Source organism: Artemia sp. Qi Xiang Cuo, chromosome 5 (genome assembly GCF_049724085.1).
Source record: "Artemia sp. Qi Xiang Cuo chromosome 5, ASM4972408v1, whole genome shotgun sequence".
Taxonomy (NCBI): domain Eukaryota; kingdom Metazoa; phylum Arthropoda; class Branchiopoda; order Anostraca; family Artemiidae; genus Artemia; species Artemia sp. Qi Xiang Cuo.
This window is the reverse complement of record NC_142798.1, coordinates 38,538,842-38,563,089: the sequence shown is the minus strand read 5'-3', so window position 1 is coordinate 38,563,089 and position 24,248 is coordinate 38,538,842. Positions and strand designations below refer to the sequence as shown.

Genomic DNA, 24,248 nt, shown 5'->3' with positions numbered 1-24,248 from the left:
TTCTAGTAGAAATTGTATTATGTTAATTTGATTATTGGGCTGAGTTCATCATTTTATGTCAGAATAGTTGCCTTCTGATAGTATGGTGTAAAAGAGGTCACGACGATGAGAAGGGTAAAATCACATGTTGATGATTATGAAACTTTTTTCTGGTACACCGTATAACAAATTTGATTTCATTTTCGGGCTCAGCTCTTCATTTTACATCAGGTTGATACTTCATATGCAGAAAAACGAATATTTACCGACAGTTAATTTTTTTTTTAGAAAAAACTGAAAAAATTGACACGAAAAGCAAAAAAAAAAACTAATTTTGCGTCGACCTAGAATGTGCAACTTTGGATATATTATTAAGCTTTTTTTCTCTACAATATGGTATAAAAATCATTTCTATTGCAATTTGTTTGGGGTCGACCCATGTTTTTGGCTAGTTTGCCTATACTACACTGTAAAAGCCTAAAACCTCCTGTGTCACTGGAGCTTTACTGAAAACAAATTACAAGAAAAAATATTTTCTTTTGTACTTTTTACAACATTGAAAATAAACATGAAAATTGAAGTAAAATTAAATTTGGAACCGATGAGCTTTCAGCAATTAATATTATTATATAAAAAATATTCAGTTTGATTTTATTAGTTCTTTCCAAGAATATTCACGAAAAATACAGTTTCACTACGAACAAGAGTTTAGAAACTGCCTCCTTCTGTAACTTTATAAGTTCAAAGGATACTGCGTCATTGGCACTTCGTTGAAAATGAATTATATTACAAATATTTTCTTCCAGTTTTTACAGCTTTGAGATGAAAATAAAAATTGAAGTGAAATGAAATCTTGAACTGATGATCTTTCAACAATTAATATTATTATATATCAAATATTCAGTTTGATTTTACTTGTACTTTCCAAAACTGTTCAAGACACATGTAGTTTTCAGTGAAGCGCCAATGACGCAGAAGGTTTTGGACTTTTACAGTGAGACGAGGCGATACCCAAGCTCTTGTTCGTAGTGATTTTTGTTCGTTTTAACCTTAATTTGCATATTCAATTTAAGTTTCACTCGTTTTAAGATTTATTTATTCATTTATATTACCATCTATAGTATGTTTGTTTGCATTGATTGTTTATTTAATTTTTGTTCGTTTTGGGTTTCATTTAGATTATATGTTTGTTTACTGATGGTTTATTTAATTTCTGTTTGTTTTGGGTTTCATTTATACTTCAATAGCAAAATATTTTGTTTCGTTTTAAACTTTATTTGAATATTCAATATAAGCTTTACTCGTTTTAAGATTTATTTATTCATTCATATTAGTACCTGTCGTAGGTTTTTTGCTATGATTGTTTATTTAATTTCTTTTTGTTTTTGGTTTCATTTATTCTTTAATAGTAATTTCTGGTCATTTTGAGTTTGAATTTTAATATTTATTTATATCTCCTAATCTTAAGTTTAATATGGCCTTTAATTTTCTTTGAAAAGCGTCTTTTTCGGAAAGTTGTTCAGAATTAATTAATAAAAGGCTTGTTCTTTATGGGCGATTTATGCACGTGTGGGGTCTTTGGTTTGAATTTTATGTAACCTTGGAGATACGTTTTCGGATCTATCGGCTATTTTAATAAAACAAAAATCTTTAGGGGTGCATGAGGTATGTAAGGGATGTCTGGTTGTTATCCATTCGGTATAAAAAAGACAACATAACTTAGGATTGGCGATCGACAGAGCCCTTCTCTGGCTTTCTACGGCAATCCGTTCATTGGTGACCTAGGTAAAACAACTTAGGAGACTAATTTCTCTTTTTAATACAATGCTGATGCTTAGACTTTGAAATTGTTGGCTAATTTTTAGCGCTCAAGTTAAGCAGCAGCTAGTATTAGCGTCTCAGTTTTTGAAGTGAAAATCTGTTCTATAAAATTTTGTGGACCTTTGCGGAAGTGGTCTCACAACTGCACAATTTTGAGAGTGTTTATTGTCAAGTTAAGTTCTATATAATAAAATTTCACGAAAATCTCGTAAAAATTTAGAACAAAAGGGACAAGCTAATTCTGGAAACGGACTTACTACCTTTAATAGGCCACAAAATTTTTAACTTGTCATTCAAGGATATCACTTGGGGGGGGGGGGGGGTGAGCAGGAATGCCGCCCTCTTTCGAAGTTTCAAATTTCATAGAATATGTGCAAAAAGGGAGATCTTCTCTTTAAAGGCTATACAATCTTATTCCCATCGATAAAAGATTATTGGCTCATGCCACCTAGCCCAATTGAAAGATGTATCGTATGTGGTCAGAATCTTTATAAATTAAAAATAAAATAAGGATGAACAACTCATTCGTTAAGAAGTGAACAACACTTAAAATTTGGCCTTTGAAAAAAGAGAAAAAATAAAGGACTTCCATTGTTTACACTTATCAATTGGTAGTATTACAAAAGTAAGATGAGTTACGGTGAAGTAACCATTTGTGTTGAGTTACTGTAAAGTAACATGCACCATTTGTTTTTCTAGCAAGACATTGATACTTCACAAAAATATTGGTTAAACTATGTTGATACTTACGTGACGACAAGCATCTTCAATATAGCCTTCATTGGTATTCCAAAACACTATGTTGTCGTCATTGACTTCCCTATAAGATTGATCACAGTGAGGATACTGAAAATAAGCTAATCCTTAATTCTTTGCGGAAGAAAATCCTGTCGCAAACGATGGTTTTGTGGTTTAGCCTAGGTTAGGGCCCTTTTGGAGGAAGACCAATAAGGCGACATCTATTTTAGATACAGTAACAAAACTACTTCATAAAAAGGAGAGAATTTTCTTCAAATGGAAAAAAACAACAATATTTTATGAATCAACACAAAAAAAAAATTCAATCAGGTAGAAATTCCAGGGCACTCGCAAATCTGAACGGTTGATAACAAGAGTTTGAAGATGGCTTTATTTAAAGCAAAAATGAAAAAAACAAGGGGATATTAAACACTTATGGAAGCATAATTTGGCATTAAAACACTGTGAGCGTAACCAGCCTCGCACCATTTGTGAGGCTCGTTGCTTTCTAATCAATTTCAGCTCTGAAAAGATTCAGATCTAATTTCTGAACTATTGAGCTTCATCCCAAGTTTCTATGGTCACCTCTTCTCACCGAAGTTGCCAGGGAGAAAATAAAATAAAAGAGATTCATCCCTCTTTCTTAAGTTACTTTAGTTAAGTTTGGAGTAAACTCCAACTTATTTCCGAAGATTTAGGTCAATTATATTGCAATTTTAGCCTGGTTTTGTAGTAGTTATGAAGGAGGGGCAAGAGGTCCTTGAAATTTTATTTTGGAGAAGAAGAGCAGGGGAAGAGGGGGACAGCTGAAAAATTTGAGTCCACTCCGCCGAAGCTTGCGCACTACAAGAGTAGCATAGTATATAAAGTTCCAGCAAGAACACCAGCCAGAAGACAAATTATACAGAAGATACACCCTTATTTGGGTCCAAAACTCACATAATTTATACTGCATTCCATCCTCAAGACCAATTTATACTGCAATACTACGCCAGGGACATAATATATTCTGCAATCCGACCAGCACATCATTTATTCTGACCCTGATACTACGCCGGTAAGACCTGTGTAGTACGAGACTAACAGCTTGAGGCACTAAATTTTGCCAGTACTACAGTGGCAAGACCAATTTATTCTACAATTACTTAATGCTTGTTCTAGATAAGAATTGAATAATTTCAGGAATGCGTTTGAACAAATTGAAATCTGTCAAGAGTCTTGTAGAGAGAAAAAATTTGTTGGGAACAAGTGTCACGGTTTCTTAACCCTTTCATCTATGAATTTTTAATTGTTAATTTTCATTTAAGGGTTAGAATTAAAGTAGCAGAATCGAAGGATAATATTCAAGTCATGACAATAATTATTTAAATTTCTAAGGATTTATCTGAGGGGATGTAGACTTCAAGCCAATAAATTTTGAAAGGATTGCTTAGTGGTGAATCCAAATTATAATTATATGAATAAAGGCATTATCCAGTTATCAAAATATTTAATATTCAAGTCATGACCATATTTATTTAAATTTCCACGAAATCTGAGAGGATGCACACTTCCAGACTATTGAAAAGGATTGCCAGTGGTGAATCCAGTGACAATTATATGAATAAAAGCAATACCCTGTTATTAAAATACTTAATATTCAAGTCATGACAATAATTATTGAAATTCCCACGAAATCTGAGGGGATGCACACTTCCAGCCAATGACTATTGAAAAGAATTGCCAGTGGTGAATCCGAATGACAATGGTATGAATAAAACAATATCCAGTTATTAAAATACTTAATGCTCAAGACATGTCAATAATTATTCAAATTTCCAAGAAATCTGACGGGATACAGACTTCCAGTCAATGACTTTTGAAAAGGATTGCTTAATGGTGGATCCAAATGATAAATATGTGAATAAAAGCAATACCATGCTATTAAAATACTTAATATTCAATTTATGACAATCATTACCATATTTAAATTTCCAGGAAATCTGAGGGGATGCATACTTCCAGCCAATGACTATTGAAGTGGATTGCCAGTAGTGAATCCAAAAGACGATTACATGAATAAAAGCAATATCCAGTTATTAAAATACTTAATATTCAAGTCATGACAATAATTTTTTAAATTTCCAAGAAATCTGACGGGATGCAGACTTCCAGCCAATGACTTTTGAAAAGGATTGCTTAATGGTGGATCCAAATGATAATTATATTAATAAAAGCAATACCCTGTTATTAAAATACTTAATATTCAAGTCACGACAATAATTATTGAAATTTCCATGAAATCTGAGGGGATGCGCAGTTCCAGCCAATGACTATTGAAAAGGATTACCAGTGGTGAATCCAAATGACAGTTATATGAGTAAAAACAATATCCAGTTATTAAAATACTTAATATTCAAGATATGTCAATAATTATTTAAATTTCCTAGATATCTGAGGGGATGCAGACTTCTAGCCAATGAATTTCGAAAAGGATTGTTTAGTGACGAATCCAAATGACAATTATACGAACATACTCGTATATTTTAAGCAACGATATGACAGCCCTTGGTCATCCATGTCCCAACCTCCAAGAGGTCCTCCCCCTTTTTTACTTGATTTTTTAAAAACTTTTTTCAACTTTTGTTTTTTGACAATTTTTTTATGTATTAAAATGACAAAGTATACTTAAAACCAAAAATGTTCACTTTTGATATTTTCGAAATACGAAATGAGGATGATATAGATATGTTAGTTGTGATTTTCGTGGTGATTCTTTTTTTTACTTAGTTTTTTTTTACTTAAAAATTTTAAAAACTTTTTTTTATGTCTTGAAATAAAATAAAATATATTTAAAACAAAAAAAAATCACTTGTTATATTTTCTAAGCATAAAACGAAGATGATATACATATGTTAATCGTGATTTTTGCTATTAGAAAAATAATGAAACACAAATATATCTTACAAATACAAAAATAATTTACGCAATTCTAAAATAGTTCTAATAGAATGAAAAATTGTTGATCTTGAACACAAAATACTTGCTATAAATTCGGAAATTCTATCAACACCCCGTATACTTACTTATGGAATACAAAAATTTCAAACATAATTCAAAATAATTCCTACAAAAAATAAATAACTCTGACAAAATACAAAAAAAAACTTTACACAATTCTGGAAAAGTTCCAAGAGAAAGAAAAACATTTTGTATAGAACACAAAACAGTTACTACAAAACCAAAAAAATTCTAACAACTTCCCAAATATTTTTTATAGAATACAAAAAAGTTCAAACATAATCCAAATAATTCCAACAAAACAAAAATAACTCTTACAAAATACAAAAATACTTTACATAATTCTAAAGTAGTTCTAAAAGAAGGAAAAATAGTTGGTGTAGAACACAAAATACATGCTACAAAACACAGAAATTCTACCAGCACCCCAAATACATCTTATATAATACAAAAAGTTCAAGCATAATCCAAATATTTCCTACAAAACAAAAAATTATTCTTACAAAATACAAACATATTTTACATAATTCTAAAACAACTCTAACAGAATGAAAAATATTTGGTCTTGAATACAAAATGCAAAAATTGTATTGAACACAAAATACACAAAATTGTTTGTCTTGAACACAAAATACATGCTACAAAACACAAATATTGTAACAACATCCCATATACTTCTTATGGAATATGAAAAAGTTCAAGTATAATATAAATAATTCCCACAAAACAGAAATAACTCTTACAAATATAAAAATACTTTGTATTTGAACAAAAATTTGAACAACATCCCATATACTTCTTATGGAATATAAATAAGTTCAAACATAATCCAAATAATTCCTACACAAAAAATTATTCTTACACAACACAAAATACTTTACACAATTCTAAAATAATTCTAACAGAATGATAAATTGTTGGTCTTTAAAACAAAATACATGCTACAAAACATAAAAATTCTAACGAAACTCCAAATACTTCTTATAGAATAAGAAAAAGTTCAAGCATAATCCAAATAATTCCTACAAAACAGAAAGAACTCTTACAAATACAAAAATACTTCACACAATTCTAAAATAATTCTAACAGAATGAAAAATAGTTGGTTTAAAACTCAAAATACTTCCTACAAAACACAAAAATATGAACAACACCCTATATACTTCTTATGGATAACAAAAAAGCTCAAACGTAATCAAAAATAATTCCTACAAAACAAAAAAATATTCTTACAAAATACAAAAATCCTTTACACAATTCTAAAATAGTTCTAACAGAATGGAAAATTGTTGGTCTTGAATACAAAATACTTGATACAAAACACAGAAATTCTTATATCACCACAGATACTTCTTATAGAATACGTAAACCTTCAAACATCATCCAAATAATTCCTACAAAACAGAAAGAAATCTTACAAATACACAAATACTTTACACAATTCTAAAATAATTCTAAAAGAACGAAAAATAGTTGGTTTAAAACTCAAAATACTTCCTACAAAACACAGAAACATGAACATCATCCTATATACTTCTTATGGTATACAAAAAAGCTCAAACGTAACCCAAAATAATGAACTACGAAAAAGTTCAATCATAATCCAAATAATTCCTAAAAAACAGAAATAACTCTTTCAAATACAAAAATACTTTACATAATTCTAAAATAATTCTAAAATAGTGAAAAATAGTTGGTTAAAAAATCAAAATACTTCCTAAAAAACACAGAAACATGAACATCATCCTATATACTTCTTATGGAATACAAAAAAGCTCAAACGTAACCCAAAATAATGAACTACGAAAAAGTTCAAATATAATCCAAATAATTCCTAAAAAACAGAAATAAATCTTACAAAATACAAAATACTTTACATAATTATAAAATAATTCTAAAAGAGTGAAAAATAGTTGTTTTAAAACTCAAAATACTTCCTACAAAACACAAAAATATGAACAACACCCTATATACTTCTTATGGAATACAAAAAAGCTCAAACATAATCCAAAATAATTCTTACAAAACAAAAAATTATTCTTACAAAATACAAAAATCCTTTACACAATTCTAAAATAGTTCTAACAGAATGGAAAATTGTTGGTCTTGAATACAAAATACTTGATACAAAACACAGAAATTCTTATATCACCCCAAATACTTCTTATAGAATACGTAAACGTTCAAACATCATCCAAATAATTCCTACAAAACAGAAAGAACTCTTACAAATACAAAAATACTTCACAAAATTCAAAAAAAATTCTAACAGAATGAAAAATAGTTGGTTTATAACTCAAAATACTTCCTACAAAACACAAAAATATGAACAACACCCTATATACTTCTTATGGAATACAAAAAAGCTCAAACGTAATCCAAAATAATTCCTACAAAACAAAAAATTATTCTTACAAAATACAAAAATCCTTTACACAATTCTAAAATAGTTCTAACAGAATGGAAAATTGTTGGTCTTGAATACAAAATACTTGATACAAAACAAAAAAACTCTAACATCACCCCAAGTACTTCTTATAGAATACGTACACGTTCAATCATAATCCAAAATAATTCTTACAAAACAGAAATAACTCTTACAAATACAAAAATACTTTACATAATTCCAAATAATTCTAAGAAAATGAAAAATAGTTGGTCTTTAACAAAAAATACTTGCTACAAAACACAAATATTCTAACAACACCCCGTATACTTCTTATGGAATACAAAAAGTTCAAACATAATCAAACATAATTCCTACAAAACAAAAAATTATTCTTACAAAATACAAAAATATTTCACACAATTCTAAAACAGTTTAAACAGAATGAAAAATAGTTAGTGCGGCACACAAAATACCTACTACAAAACACAAACATTCTACTAGCATCCCAAATACTTCTTATAGAATACAAAAATTTTAAACACAATCCACAATAATTCCGACAAAACACAAATAAATCTGACAAAATACGAAAAATACATTGCACAATTCTAAAATAGTTGTAGCAGAATGAAAAACTGTTGGTCTTGAAAACAAAATGCATGCTACAAAACACAAAATTCTAACATCACCCCAAATGCTTCTTATAGAATACAAACAAGTTCGAGCATAATCCAAATAATTTCCACAAAACAAAAAATAGTTCTTATAAACTAAAAACATATTTTACATAATTCTAAAATAATTCTAAAAAAATGAAAAATAGTTGGCCTTTAACAAACAACACTTGCTACAAAGCACAAAAATTCTAAAAACATCTCGAATACTTATTATAGGATACAAAAAGTTCAAACATAATCCAACATAATTTCTACAAAACAAAAATATTATCCTTACAAAATACAAAAATATTTACATAATTCTAAAACAGTTTAAACAGAATGAAAAATAGTTAGTGCGGCACACAACGACTATTTTCATATAATTGTCATTTGGATTCACTACTAAGCAATCTTTATCAAAAGTCATTGGCTGGAAGTCTGCATCCTGTCAAATTTCACTCTCCTTGGAAATTTAAATAGTGATTGTCATGACTTGAATATTAAGTATTTAATAACTCGACATTGCTTTTATTCGTATAATTATCATTTGGATTTATCACTAAGCAATCCTTTTCAAAAGTCATTGGCTGGAAGTCTGCATTCCCTCACATTTCTGGGTATTTACTGGGTATTTCTTTTATTCATATAATTATCATATAGATTCACCACTAAGCAATCCTTTTCAAAAGTCATTGACAGGAAGCCTGCACCCCCTCAGATTTCTTGGAATAACTGGACATTTCTTTTAGTCATATAACTATCATATGGATTCACCATTAAGCAAACCTTTCAAAAGCCATTGGCTGGAAGTGTGCATCCCCTCAGATTTCTTGGAAATTTAAATAATTATTGTCATGACTTGAATATTAAGTATTTCAATAACTGGGTATTGCTTTTATTCCTATAATCATCATGAGGATTCACCACTATCCTCTAAGGAATCCTTTTCAATAGTCATCGGCTGGAAGTGTGCATCTCATCAGATTTTTTGGAAATTTAAATGTTATTGCCATGACTTGAATATTAAGTATCTTAATAACTGGGTATTGCTTTTATTCATATAATTATCATTTGGATTCACCACTAAAGAATCCTTTTCATAAGTCATTTGCTGGAAACCTGCATTCCCACAGATTTCTTGGAAATTAAAATAATTATTGTCATGACTTGAATCTTAAGCATTTTAATAACTAGATATTGCTTTTTATCATATAATTGTCATTGGATTCACCACTGGCAATCCTTTTCAATAGTCTTTTCTGGAAGTCTAAATTCCTTCAGATGTCTTGAAAACTTAAATAAGTAGTATCATGACTCGAATATTAAGTATTTTAATAATTGGATAATGTTATTATTCATATAATTATCCTTTGAAGTCACCACTAAGCAATCCTTTCCAAAAGTCATAGGCTGGAAGTGTGCATCCCCTCAGATTTCTTGAAAATTTAAATGATTATTTTCATGACTTGAATATTCAGTATTTCAATAACTGGGTATTGCTTTTATTCCTATAATAATCATGTGGATTCACCACTATCCTCTAAGGAATCCTTTTCACTAGTCATTGGCTGGAAGTGTGCATCTCATCAGATTTTTTGGAAATTTAAATGTTATTGCCATGACTTGAATATTAAGTATCTTAATAACTGGGTATTGCTTTTATTCATATAATTATCATTTGGATTCACCACTAAGGAATCCTTTTCAATCGTCATTGGCTGGAAGTGTGCATCCCCTCAGATTTCTTGGAAATTAAAATAATTATTGTCATGTGCTTGAATCTTAAGCATTTTAATAACTAGATATTGCTTTTTATCATATAATTGTCATTGGATTCACCACTGGCAATCCTTTTCAATAGTCTTTGCTATTGAATCTCAATGAATCCTACATATTAGGAATCAGCATAAAAAGCCAATTCGTTTATATATATCAATTGATATAAAAATTTCATTTTTAAGAGTTTTGGTTACTATTGAGCTGCTTCGCTCCGTACTTACAGTTCTTTACCCGAACTGTTTCATTGACGGTGAAGTAACAAGGTAAATTGAAAGACACCATATTTACCCCAACTATCAAAATACTACATCTGCAATATCTTGGGGACAATTAAGGAATGGATATGAACATTTTAGGGAAGTTTTTTGGTGACCGAAGGATCTAACCTTTGCGCTGGAGGGAGGATATGGGAGGGAGCCTAAATGCTTTTGGTCTATTTGGGTTATTTTAGTAATACGGAACACGTTATATATTTTACGTTGCAATAATGAGGATGAACGGTAAATATTTGAAACTCAATCCGAATAAAAATTTTCACCGTAAGTGCCTGTGGGACTTAAATTTTTTTCACGGTGAAGGTTCAAGAAAAAAAAACAACAGACAATATGTGTACCAGGCTATCAAATTAGCACCTCTGCAATATCTTTGGAACAGCTCAGTGGTTCAAGTTTAAACTTTCAAGGAGTGGTGGGGGGAGGAGGAGAATATCATCTAATTATATTTCACACGGCTCCCGCCTTTCTCTGACGAAAAGATGAAATGATGATTACGTATTGATTGACTTACCAGATTATGCTCTGTTCATCTGTAAATATCCTGAGCAAAAATTTTGCATCACAGTTAGGGTGGGCAGTTTGAGGTACAATTATATAATCACCAGGGGGCAAAGTGAAAAACGTCACAACCTCCCGTGCAATGCAATGGTTTGTCACATCTAGGGGCTTCTGAAAAAAATTCCAATATAACTGTTATTAAACTGAAAGTAATCTATAACGAAAATTAGAACCAGAATGTTTATTTGAAGATAAATTGTTTAAATAATTCACCTTAAAGTTATTATTAGCAGTAAGTCTGAAAACTGATTTATTGACTTTCATACCCACGCTGTTAAATTTATCTAAGTTTAATGTGAGTATTTAATCTAAGAACACGATTATAAAATGAATATTAGAAGATCAATAAAAGAAGGTACATTTACAAAACACCCAATCTCATCGATAAAAGATGTTCTGATAATAGGAATCGTAAAACACTTTTTAAAACATAGTCAAAATTCGCCACTAAACGACAAAACTCTGCCACTGAACGAAATCGACAAAACATCGGCCACTGAAGAATTATTTGGAGCCAAATTGAAGCTAATCACTCAGTTGAATTGAAAGATATTGTATACAAACAGGAGTTGTTTTTCTATATTAAAAAGATATTCAACGATCTTCAGCCAAATATTTTCAAAGTCAATGCTGAATTCATTCGCTATCATAAGATAACACTATATGAACGTAAGGACTTCTCTTTGAAGGGGAGTCAAAAATGCAATAAATTTCATTTTTAAATTGCATTGTTCTACAAAAGTGGCTGTAGCCACGAGATTTTGCATAGAAAGTATTTTTTCCGTTTTTTCCTGTGCAGCTAAAGGGGCACTTGATTACATAAAAGATCGATATAGATATAGATAATTATATATGTGGATATATATGTAGACTATTCCTGAATCGGTTCTTTCCCCCATTCTTTTTATTTATCTTAATTTTCCCTTGGCGACTCAATTTTAAATGTGGAGAGAAATTAACCAGGGGGGACTTGACGGAAGTAGTATCCTATATGCAGAGTTGACCCGTACAATGACGCGTACATCGTAAAAACCTACCAAACATGTTATTCCATTAAAATGGTATATTTTCCAGAACTTACACGTTGAATAGATTTATTCTAAATTGTAAACCTGTTTTACTAACCAGTTTTAAAAGTAGAAATATTAGTTTTTTAGTAACGAGTATTTTGGAATACTTAATAATGGTCTTAACTAAGGACATCAACATTTGGATAAATCCAGATGACGATAATAAGAATATTTTTATATGGATTGAATTAAACAGGTAAAGGGTTAAAATAGCTTACCAACTAAAGGTAAGTCTGAGGGAATGGTAACTCCAAAGCCACATGTCATGAAGACATTTAAGTGAAATCTACTGAAACCTACTTCTCGGAAGGACATTATGTTATTTGTTATTATTATTCAACAGTTTCAATCAAGTAAACGAGAATATTCTGAAAAAGAAGACATTTAACTGAAATCTACTGAAACCTAGTTCTCGGAAGATCATTATATTAGTTTTTATTATGATTAACCATTTTCAATCAAATAAACGAGAATATTCAAAGAAAAAGAAGACATTTAACTGAAATCTACTAAAACCTAGTTCTCGGAAGGTCATTATGGTATTTTGTATTATTATTAAACAATTTGAACCAAATAAAAGAGAAAATTCAAAAAAAGAAGATATTTAACTGAAATCTACTGAAACCTAGATCTCGGAAGCTCTTAATGTTATTTTTTATTATTATTATTAAACAATTTCAATCAAATAACGAGATTATTCAAAGAAAAAGAAGACATTTAACTGAAATCTACTGAAACATAGATCTCTGGAGGTCATTATGTTATTTTCTATTATTATTATTAAACAATTTCAATCAAATAAACGAAAATATTCAAAGAAAAAGAAGACATTTAACTGACATATACTGAAACCTAGATCTCAGTAGCTAATTATGTTATTTTTTATCATTATTAAACGATTTCAATCAAATAAGCGAGAATATTAAAAGAAAAAGACGACATTTAACTGAAATCTACTAAAACATAGATCTCAGAAGCTAAGATGTTATGTTATTTTTATAATTATTATTAACCAATTTGAAACAAATAAACGAGAATATTCAAAGGAAAAGAAGACATTTAACTGAAATTTACTGAAACCTGGATCTCGGAAGCTCCATATGTTATTTTTTATTATCGTTAAACGATTTCAATCAAATAACATCTTTTCAGCTCTACTTACAGAAGGCACCACACCTTTTCAGCTCTACCTATAGAGGGCACCACATCCGCTCAGACACACAGGCATAGTGAGAGAGAAAAGCAAAAACTTAGGTTCACATAAAGAAAGAAAAACGAGCAAAAATGGGGTTTTTATAGGCCAAATGACGATACTGAAAAAACAAAGCGAATATTTCGAGAGGACAAACGCCTCTCTTCTTCAGCGCGAAACGAAACGATGTATCAATAAAAGCCAAAAATTAAAAGAATTAAAACCAACTACCTAACAACCATAAAAGCGAGTTATTCGCCAATATCCGCGATTTGCACAAAATCCAAAAAAACATGAACTGCCATCGACGGATACTAGCGAGCAACTGAGAAATGAAAGGAATCAATTCATTCACTCGAAAAAAAAACGAACCAGCAATTAAATAAGTTGGAAAACTATGTCGTGTGATTTTGGATTTTAATTAAGGCATTTCTTGCAGACACACTTTGAGACCTAAGGGGTTGTTCACGTGTTTGATTAGATGAATGGGAAAGTAGTTCATAGTTTATTTCAGGGATTAGTAACGTATCGGCGTCTCTTTTGAGAAAACCGAAATATGACTCGTTTATTCTTAAATCACCGGAATCTCTGTTTTAAGCTAGACCTAAATGTTGGTATTTATAAATTTCAACAGCTTCTCTGTAGTGCTGGGCAATACCTTTATCATGCGAATTAAAACTAGCTTGATTAAACAAAATAGTATGGTCTGGTTTTTCAAAAATGTGCTCTGCAAGGGCAGTGTCAAAATTTTCTGTTTTTTTCCACTTTTTAAGTGTATTATTAATTGAACTAGAATGCTGGGTTAATCTAGCTGTTAGTCGCTGATTTGTTCTTCCGATATACCAGAGACCACACGAACAAGGAATTCTGTAGACACCGGAATTTTCATCTATAGGATAGGGTCTTTACCTTGATAAATTTGGGACCTGATTGTTTTACTGGGTCTATAATAAGTGTAAATGTTATTTTTCCTTATATTTTTTGAAATTAGGTCTGAAATCCCTTTAGTGTATGGGAGACCAAGATAAACTGAATTTTCCCTTTGATTTGTGTTTTCTGTGGAACTATCTGATAATCTTTTAATGCGTTTTGTAATTACAGAATTTATTAAACTAATTGGATAACCATTCCCAAATAAAATATCTCTAAGGTGGTTGAGTTCTAAATCCAAGAAACGTGTTGAACAAACTTTCAATGCTCTATCAACTAGAGAAGTGACAACTCCTCTTTTCCCAACAGGAGAATGATTGGAGCAATAATTTAAGTAACGGTCATTATGTGTGGGTTTTCTATATACACTAAACTCGAAACATGAATCATTTCGGTGCACCAGAACATCTAAGAAAGGAAGACGCCTCTCTATCTCTGATTCCTGAGTAAATTTCAGTTTTGGATCCAAGGAGTTGAGCAAGTGAAGAAAAGAACCCAGAGACTCGTCACCATGCTCCCATAAATAAAAAATGTCATCTTTAAAACGAACCCAAAATTCAGGTTTACAAGAACTTTGCAAAATAGCGAGGCGTCGGAGATAGAGAGGCGTCTTCCTTTCTTAGATGTTCTGGTGCACCGAAATGATTCATGTTTCGAGTTTAGTGTATATAGAAAACCCACACATAATGACCGTTACTTAAGTTATTCCTCCAATCTTTCTCCTGCTGTGAAAAGAAGAGTTGTCACTTCTCTAGTTGATAGAGCATTGAAAGTCTGTTCAACACGTTTCTTGGATTTAGAACTCAACCACCTTAGAGATATTTTATTTGGGAATGGTTATCCAATAAGTTTAATAAATTCTGTAATTACAAAACGCATTAAAAGATTATCAGATAGTTCCACAGAAAACACAAATAAAAGGGAAAATTCAGTTTATCTTGGTCTCACATACACTAAAGGGATTTCAGACCTCATTTCAAAAGATATAAGGAAAAATAACATTTACACTTATTATAGACCCAGTAAAACTATCAGGTCCCAAATTTATCAAGGTAAAGACCCTATCCCTATAGGTGAAAACTCCGGTGTCTACAGAATTCCTTGTTCGTGTGGTCTTTGGTATATCGGAAGAACAAATCAGCGACTAACAGATAGATTAACCCAGCATTCTATTTCAATTAATAATAAACTTAAAAAGTGGAAAAAAACAGATAATTTTTACTCTGCCCTAGCAGAGAATATTTTTGAAAAACCAGACCATACTATTTTGTTTAATCAAGCTAGTTTTATTTCGCATGACAAAGGTATTTTCAAGCACTACAAAGAAGCTGTTGAAATTTATAAATATCAACATTTAGGTCTAGCTTTAAACAGAGATTCCGGTGATTTAAGAATAAACGAGTCATATTTCGGTTTTCTCAAAAGAGAAGCCGATACGTTAGTAATCCCTGAAATAAACCTTGAACCACTTTCCCAGTCATCTAATCAAACACGTGAACAACCCCTTAGGTCTCAAAGGGTGTCTGCAAGAAATGCCTTAATTAAAATCCGAAATCAAACGACATAGTTTTCCAACTTATTTAATTGGTGGTTCGTTTTGTTTTTTCGAGTGAATGAATTGATTCCTTTCATTTGTCAGTTGCTCGCTAGTATCCGTCGATGGCAGTTCATGTTTTTTTTTTTGGATTTTGTGCAAAGCGCGGATATTGGCGAATAACTCGCTTTTATGGTTGTTAGGGCGTTGGTGTTCATTCTTTTAATTTTTTGCTTTTATTGATACATCGTTTCGTTTCGCGCTGAAGGAGAGAGGCGTTTGTCCTCTCGAAATATTCGCTTTGTTTTTTCAGTATCGTCATTTGGCCTATAAAAACCCCATTTTTGCTCGTTTTTCTTTCTTTATGTGATGTCAGGCCAATGTGGTTTAAGAAATTATCTTTAGGTTCATTTAGGTTCACTTAACATGGCGCGCCATTGTAAGTGAACGAATTTAATTATGTTATTTCTTATCATTATTAAACAATTTCAATCAAATAAACAAGAATATTCAAAGAAAAAGAAGACATTTAACTGAAATCTACTGAAAAATAGATCTTGGGAGCTCATTTTGTTATTTTTATTAATATTATTAGGCAATTTCGATCAAATAATATATTTTCAGTTTTACTTATAGATGGCATCAGACTTTTCAACTCTACCTATAGATGGCAGCACACCCGCTCATACACACAGGCATAGCGAGGGAGACAAGCAAACAGTTAGGTTCATTTAGGTTCACTTAGCATGGCGTGCAATATTAAGTGAACCTAAATGAACCTAACTTTTGGCTTGTCTCTCTCACTATGCCTGTGTGTCTGAGTGGGTGTGCTGCCATCTATAGGTAGAGCTGAAAAAGTGTGGTGCCATCTATAAGTAGAACTGAAAAGACGTTATTTGATTGAAATAGTTTAATAATAATAAAAAATAACATAATGAGCTTCCGAGATCTATGTTTCAGTAGATTTCAGTTAAATGGCTTCTTTTTCTTTGAATTTTCTCGTTTATATGATTGAAATTGTTTAATAATGATAAAAAATAACATAGTTAGCTTCCGACATCTAGGTTTCAGTATATTTAAGTTAAATGTTTTCTTTGAGTGTTCTCGTTTATTTGGTTGAAATTGTTTAATAATAATAAAAACAACTTAATGACCTTCCCAGACCTACGTTTGAGTAGATTTCAGTTTAATGTTTTCTCTTTCTTTGAATATTCTCATTTATTTGATTGAAATTGGTTAATAATAATAGAAAATAATATAATGAGCTTCCGAGATCTAGGTTTCAGTAGATTTCAGTTAACTGTCTTCTTTTTCTTTGAATATTCTTGTTTGTTTTATTGAAATTGTTTCATAATAATAAAAATAACATAACGACCTTCCGAGAACTAGGTTTCAGTATATTTCAGTCAAATGTCTTCTTTTCTTTGAATATTCTCTTTGAATATTTGGTTGCAATTGGTTAATAATAATAAAAAATAATATTATGATCTTCCGAGAACTAGATTTCAGTAGATTTCAGTTAAATGTGTTCTTTTCCAGAGTATTCTCATTTATTTGATTGAACTTGTTTAAAAATAATGAACTAATACCTTCCAAGATAACATAATGAACTTCCAAGAGCTAGGTTGCAGTAGATTTCAGTTAAAGTCTTCAATACATGTGGCGTGGGAGTTACCATTCCTTCGGACTAACCTTTAGTTGCTAAGCTTTTTTAACCGTTTACCTGTTTCATTCAATCCATATAAAAATATTCTTATTATCAACATCTGGTTTTATCCGAATATTTATGTGCCTAGTTAAGACTTTTATTGAGTTTTCCAAAATACTTGTTAGTCAAAAACTAGTTTTCCTACTTTAAAAACTGGTTATTAAGACAGGTTTAGAATTTAGAATAAATTTTTTCGACGTGTAAGTTCTGGTAAGTATACCATTTTGACCGGAATAACGTGTTTGGTAGGTTTTTACGATGTACGCGTCGTTGCACGCGTCAAATCGACATAGAGGATACTACTGACGGAGAGGAATTTTCCAGGGGTTTTTCCGCAGGTAGAATTTTCTTGGGGAATTTTCCATGGGTTTCCTGCGGGCAGCATTTTCTGGCCGAATATCACACAGGAAAGCATATTGTCCATGAGGGGAATTTTTACACGGGGGGGGGATTTCCCTGAGGGAAAGGGGTTAGAAATTTCTCAGTGGGAATTATCTGCGGGAGGATTTTTCTACGGCAGGAGTACGCCAGGCCCCTTAATTTCTATGGGTTTGTAAAACAGTTCAGTGGCTTCCAAAATACGAACGTAATTTGCAATGCTAAGTCGTTAAGTTTTTTTTTTAACGTTTTGTGTAAATATTTCGCGCCCAAACACACCCTTTAACACTAGGCTGACTTCAAAATCCATAAAACTATCATAATCATTCTCTAATCACAATCATCATAAGCAAATTATTCAAAAATTAGAAACTTGGCACAGGGATGGAGCTTTGTATCAATCCCATTTTTCAGAATTTATCATTTTTTTTCAAAATTTATAGTCCAGAAATTCTATTTTACTCTAGCTATGTTGAATTTTTCCTTAACAAACCATAAACTTATGAACATAAAATTTTAGGTACATAAAACTTATGAACTTAAATTATGCTAATGTGAATGGCTTTACGGCTTAGTATGATAGAATTACTAAGGTTTGGACTTAACGCAAAGATAAATACTTCACGCTCCAAGTCAATTCTTGTAAAAATATAACTAATTTACCTTGCAATTTTGTTCATCACGAACCACAAAATACCAGGAATAAAATTTACACTTCGATACCAATTCTGGCATCTATAAGAAAATTTTCGTGTTTATTCACATTCCTTACAGAAAAAATAAAAATAAAAGTAGTTAAAAAAATTGGAAGAGTGATTTGAATATTGGAAGAGTGAACAAAATTCTAGACCAAAATAATGCTTGATGACGGACGATAAAAATTCTGTTAGACCAATTTTAATTACGTCTCAGTTTTGCTAAAAAAAACCATACAAACATGTGTGGTGTCACACAAGGCTAAATGTTGATACTGGCTTATAGAGTAATATTTAAATATTTATATTAAACACAAAGACAAAAACTTATAGAATCATACCTAACATAATAATAATAGGGGAAATGATAACTTTTTTTACTCCAGAACTTTACATTAAACGCATTAAAGTTGCATTAAAAAACAATTTTTGAATGATTTGTCAGCTTTTTCTTTGCTTCTTTTTTTTCACAAAGCATCGGCAATTTTAAGGGTATTAAATCTAGACCCGCTTCGTCTTCCCCTCATTAAGAGAGTAATTTTTATCTGGGAGTAATGCTATGAAATGACTGCCAATGTATTCCATACCTTAATAAAAATTTGAAGTCATAGACAAAATCATGAGATTAAATAATATTTTTGTTTATCGACTTAACTTGTTCAACTCTTTACTGACAACAAAGCTTGCTTAAGGCTTTTCAAAAACTTAAATTCTACATTAAAAGTTATCAATATTATGGCCGGTGAAAGATTATTTAGTGCTTTATAAGCTAGTCTTTTATTTTCTGCAGGCTATTTAAGGATTTATTTGCTCCTAATCAGTTCCTGATCTATAAGATATGAAAATATATTATATATATATATATATATATATATATATATATATATATATATATATATATATATATATATATATATATATATATATATATATATATATATATATATATATATATATATATATATATATATATATATATATATATATATATATATATATATATATGTATATATATACACATCTATCAAGGTTTAATGTCTTTAATTTATTTTTTTTTTAGGAAAAAACTTCTTTTTAAAATATTAATAACCTGGATAGATCAGACTGACCAAACTTAAGGGAGAAAACTTCTGCGTTGTAAGCTAAAATATTGATTGATTGCTGGTATTAGTCTTTACTCAACAACCAATTTTTAATTAAAATTAGATTAAGGGAAGGTAATGGTTTTCTAACATGGTACTTTTGTGGTTATAGATTGCATAATAATTATAATTTTTTAAAACAAACACCTGGTAATCACCTTCTTTGCGAGTAATAATCTCTCATCGCTATCCTGATTTCCAACTCGGAATTTTGGAGATTCCTTATATTTATTTTATTTATAACCCACAATTATGTGTATAGCGGAGTAAGACACATAGAAAAAGAAACTTTCGAAAATAAATACCAAATAGACCATAGGGTAGAAGTATTTAAACGAAATGTTTAAGGCCTGAAGTGCCATTGCTAAAAATATATAAAGAAGTTGGCTACCTAAGTAGCTTAAACACAAAACTAGTCTGCCCTGCCAGACTTTTCTCAACACAATTTCTAATGGGGCTCATAAACTTTAAACAATTTATCAACTTTAGATTAAACTTTTTCTCCTACATTACATGTTTTCGAACAGTAACAATTCATTCTATAGGGAATAATCCGTGCTTTTGAATAATTTCCTGAAATTTAAACCTGGTTCTAGATACAAATATTTATTTATATTTCAAGACTCAGGTACGATTTTAACCCCCCCCCCCCTTCTTGGTAGATCTAGAAAATATTTTACGAAGATTGGCTAATTCTGGCCGATTCTTGATTCAATTGAGCAGAAATTAACATTTCTTTTAACTGTTTCGTTATTGAAGTAATAAAAAAAAAAAACACTTCTTCATTATTCTCATCCAACGAAATCTATGTAAGAAATGATAGATCATAGACCCTTCCCGACTTACGGAAACTTAACTTAAAATTTTGTAGTTAGAGCAACTCTTTAGTAATCCCAATTTGAATAATAAAAAAATAAATGAAAAAACACATTTTCATGTAAAATAAAGAGCCATTTAAAAACCCAAGATGACTAAAAATAAAGTTTTATCATAATTTAAAACGAACAAGAATTGTTATGAATAAATAAATCTATGACGAACAGAATTCAAAAGGAATAACAAATAAAAATAATTGATGTTACTCTGGATGACTAGATGAAACCTAAAAAGGACAGAAATTAAAGTGAACAATCGGTTCAAGCTGAAAACCAATATAAATTACCACGAATTATAATAGCCCCCCGACCACTCAACCTTTTAAAGGCTAGGGCGCCATTTGCGCTTTACCTAACACAATATGTATTTTGAACAGAGTGGTTTGATTTATCACAACATCGACAACAAAAAGAAGGAAATGACGAGACTAATGAAGATCAAAGGAAAGGAAAATAAAATTCCAAGAATATTTAAGTTTGGGATTTTCAAAATGCAATCAGCATGTTCAATAAGTAATTTTCTTTCATTTTTTCTAAGGGATCATGAACAGATTTTAAGTCCCACAGGGGCTTATAGCCCAAACACGTTTATGTGGATCAGAAAGAAATGCCACTTTTAGCCCCTCCCTTCTCCCTAACATCAAATTTGTGTCCTCCTTGACACCCCCCTTCTCCCAGCAATACCTGAAAGTTTTAACTCAATCCCCTAATTCGTTCCTAAAACATTGAGGATAAGGCAATTTCATAACCTGGATAAACATTGTGTCTTTAATCTATCTCTGCCCCCTCTTCCCAAGTCAATTTTCACGATCCACTTGGCCTCTCCATCAGTCCCTGAAAGTTTCAACTTTGTCCCTCTAGCCTCTAGATGCTGTCAGCCTGTTAAATAACCAAATTCCCTGAAGATAAAAACAATGTAGTAGTGTAAATAACATTGCAATAGATGCAGCACCCAAAGAGAAGAATGCCCCACTGTCCCCCTAACTACACCACTGTCTAGTCCCGACAGCCATGTTTATTCCATGCTTATTTAGTAAGCATTCTTATGATGATCAAGCCTAAACTGTGACACTACTGTATTGAGGACATTGTTTTTTAGCAAGTAATTCTATCCAGTCAGTTTCCAGAAATAATTTCCAACAATGAACTAAATCACTTTTCGGGTAGCCTTCACAATGCAGGGTTTTCAAGTCAATACTCTGAAAATGAAGATTGAATCTTGTCATACATCCTCTTTGTCCATGGGCGCCCATAAGCTGAATTCCCGGGGGGAGGGGCACACCGCATCTAATTGACACTTTTAATGCTATACAATTGGAATCTCGAAACAAATTTACAAAAATCAAGCAACATCATTCAGCCAGGGGGGAACCCCCCTGCCCCCCCACCCTCCATATGGGCGCCCATGTCTTTGTCTAAATAAAGTCATTTAATACCTTAATGATTGAGGAATTTAGCCAAAAAATTTGAGTTGTAATCACAAAATTTGAGCATAACTGAACCGCTTTGATCTATCTTTTTCTCATTAAATGATCTTATCATAGATAGTTAATGAGATAAAATACTTTCATTTTAATTCTTAACAATGAGAAAAATTGAAATAATACAAAATAATTTTAAATGTAAAACGTAAATATAACTAAAACGTAGATAAATTAAGGTTTAATTAGTCTGCCTAAATAGAACAAAATAATATATTGTCTTGAATATATTGTTATAATTGTTACATCTATTATCAGACTCCAACAATAAATACATTGTTGTACTTTCAAATACAAAGCAAGTAAATTTTTTCCATTATTAATATTTTACTAAATTTATCACATAGGTAAACAAAATCTCTAAAAACTTACAATTGCTAGGGCATATCTATCCTAGGTATTCGGGAAGGGAAGGGGCGGGTAAATCAGAATTCAAATAGAAACTAATATGTTGTCATACCTTTGCGATGGATGACACTAGCGCTTTGGAAGATATCCTTCGAAACGACAAGCGCCAACAAACTTTGACTATGAAGCAGTAGAGTAATTTTTTTTTTATATCGTCTTCCGTCATCCTACCACACAAATTAAAGCCCTTATTGTGATGGAATGCCACTTTTTAATGCTCCTTTGTCGCATGCTCTCACTGCCACTAAGCTGCTGAATATTTCTGTAACAAATTCTTTCACCCCCCCCCCTTTTCTTTGGAAAGTGCCCGTTTCTTAAAATATGTCTTAAATTGCGCATTTTCATCTGTTTACTAGGTTTATAGTCCTTTTCACACAAGCTGAAACAGTTTTATGGTATGAATAATACATTGTTCCAACATCGTTCTTTACTTAGGCAGCGCGATTGCGCTGCCTATCATAAGACATTTTGAAAATCATGGTTGCAGCGATGGCTGCAACCTAGTAAAGAGCGAACAACAGCCCGTAGTAACCAAATGTTAAAAATACTTTCAGAAAAAAAACTGCCTAGTGCAAAAATTGCCATCTAATACTGTTACTTCAGTTGGTCTTAAAAGTAAAAGCTTATTGCGAAAAGAAGTTTATGTTGATTTCGAAAAAAGCCTGAAACCCCTCAAAAATGACGTCAGATCAAAATAAAAAGTATACCATTGGAATCAGCATAGTCAAAAACCTTTTACTGGGAAATCACAGTCCCCCACACTGAACAACAAGGAAAATCCCTTTTTTGCATGGGTAGCAGTTTTTTTTTTCTCCAGGGCTAGCGGTGTACCAGAAAATCCTAGAGAGATGTTTAATGGCTCATTTAAAAGCTATTTTTATATTTACGGGCTTTTTATAAATTCCATCATCTGCAAGTACTATATGACACAGAAAATGACACTTTTTATTGCCATTTCTCAAGGGGTGGGGCTAGCGGGAAACCAAAACATTGTAAACAGATGTTTAGTAGCTCATATAAAAGCTATTTCTCATGTCTAAATTTTCCCATTACTTCCATTTTTGCAAGTGCCAAATGGCTCTAAAGATGGCACTTGTGGTGTAATGTCTCAAGTGGAAAAGCTAGGACTAGTGGGCTACCGAAACTTCTTAGAGAGATTTTCAATAGCTCATTTGCAAGCTATTGCTCATATCTACGTAATTTTTATCAGTTCTACCATCTGTAAGTGCCATATAGCACTAAAAACGGCACTTTTGGTGCCACTTCTTAATCATTAAAGCATGGAAGTATTAAACTTTAGTCATCATAAAAATATAGTCCAAAACCCTTAACTGGAGATTTACAAGAGCCCCTCCGGTATAGTTCCCCTCCCACCCCCCTTAGTAAGTCTCATTAGTCCGTTGGGAGAATTCACTATGAAATCTTTCACACGGTCAGCCGACGTTGAGGCTCGCAAAATGATTTTTAAGATATCAAATTTTCTTAAGAGGACAAAATTCATAGAGTAACAAATAATTGAATCTTGAAATTTTAAATGACTATTCCTTGACGTACCTCCTCCCCTCCTCCTAATAATAAAATTTCAGCTTCACTAAATATAGTTTAATGCTCTCACTATTTATAATAGAAACTTGAATT

General features: G+C 31.3%; 1 protein-coding gene across 2 annotated transcripts in view; it reads right to left on the bottom strand.

Annotated features, from left to right (window-relative positions):
- The window catches only part of LOC148952117 (calpain-11-like), a 286,884-nt gene that overhangs the window by 24,672 nt on the left and 237,964 nt on the right, over positions 1–24,248 (bottom strand). Inside the window, exons 10-11 of one of the 2 annotated variants that reach the window (XM_089088849.1) lie at positions 11,151–11,308; positions 2,551–2,620 (exon numbers count right to left, since the gene is read on the bottom strand). In XM_089088849.1, coding sequence (XP_088944975.1) covers positions 2,551–2,620; positions 11,151–11,308 — 228 coding nt within the window. The remainder of the gene's footprint in view (positions 1–2,550; positions 2,621–11,150; positions 11,309–24,248) is intronic. The other variant, XM_089088850.1, reaches the window with a different exon arrangement.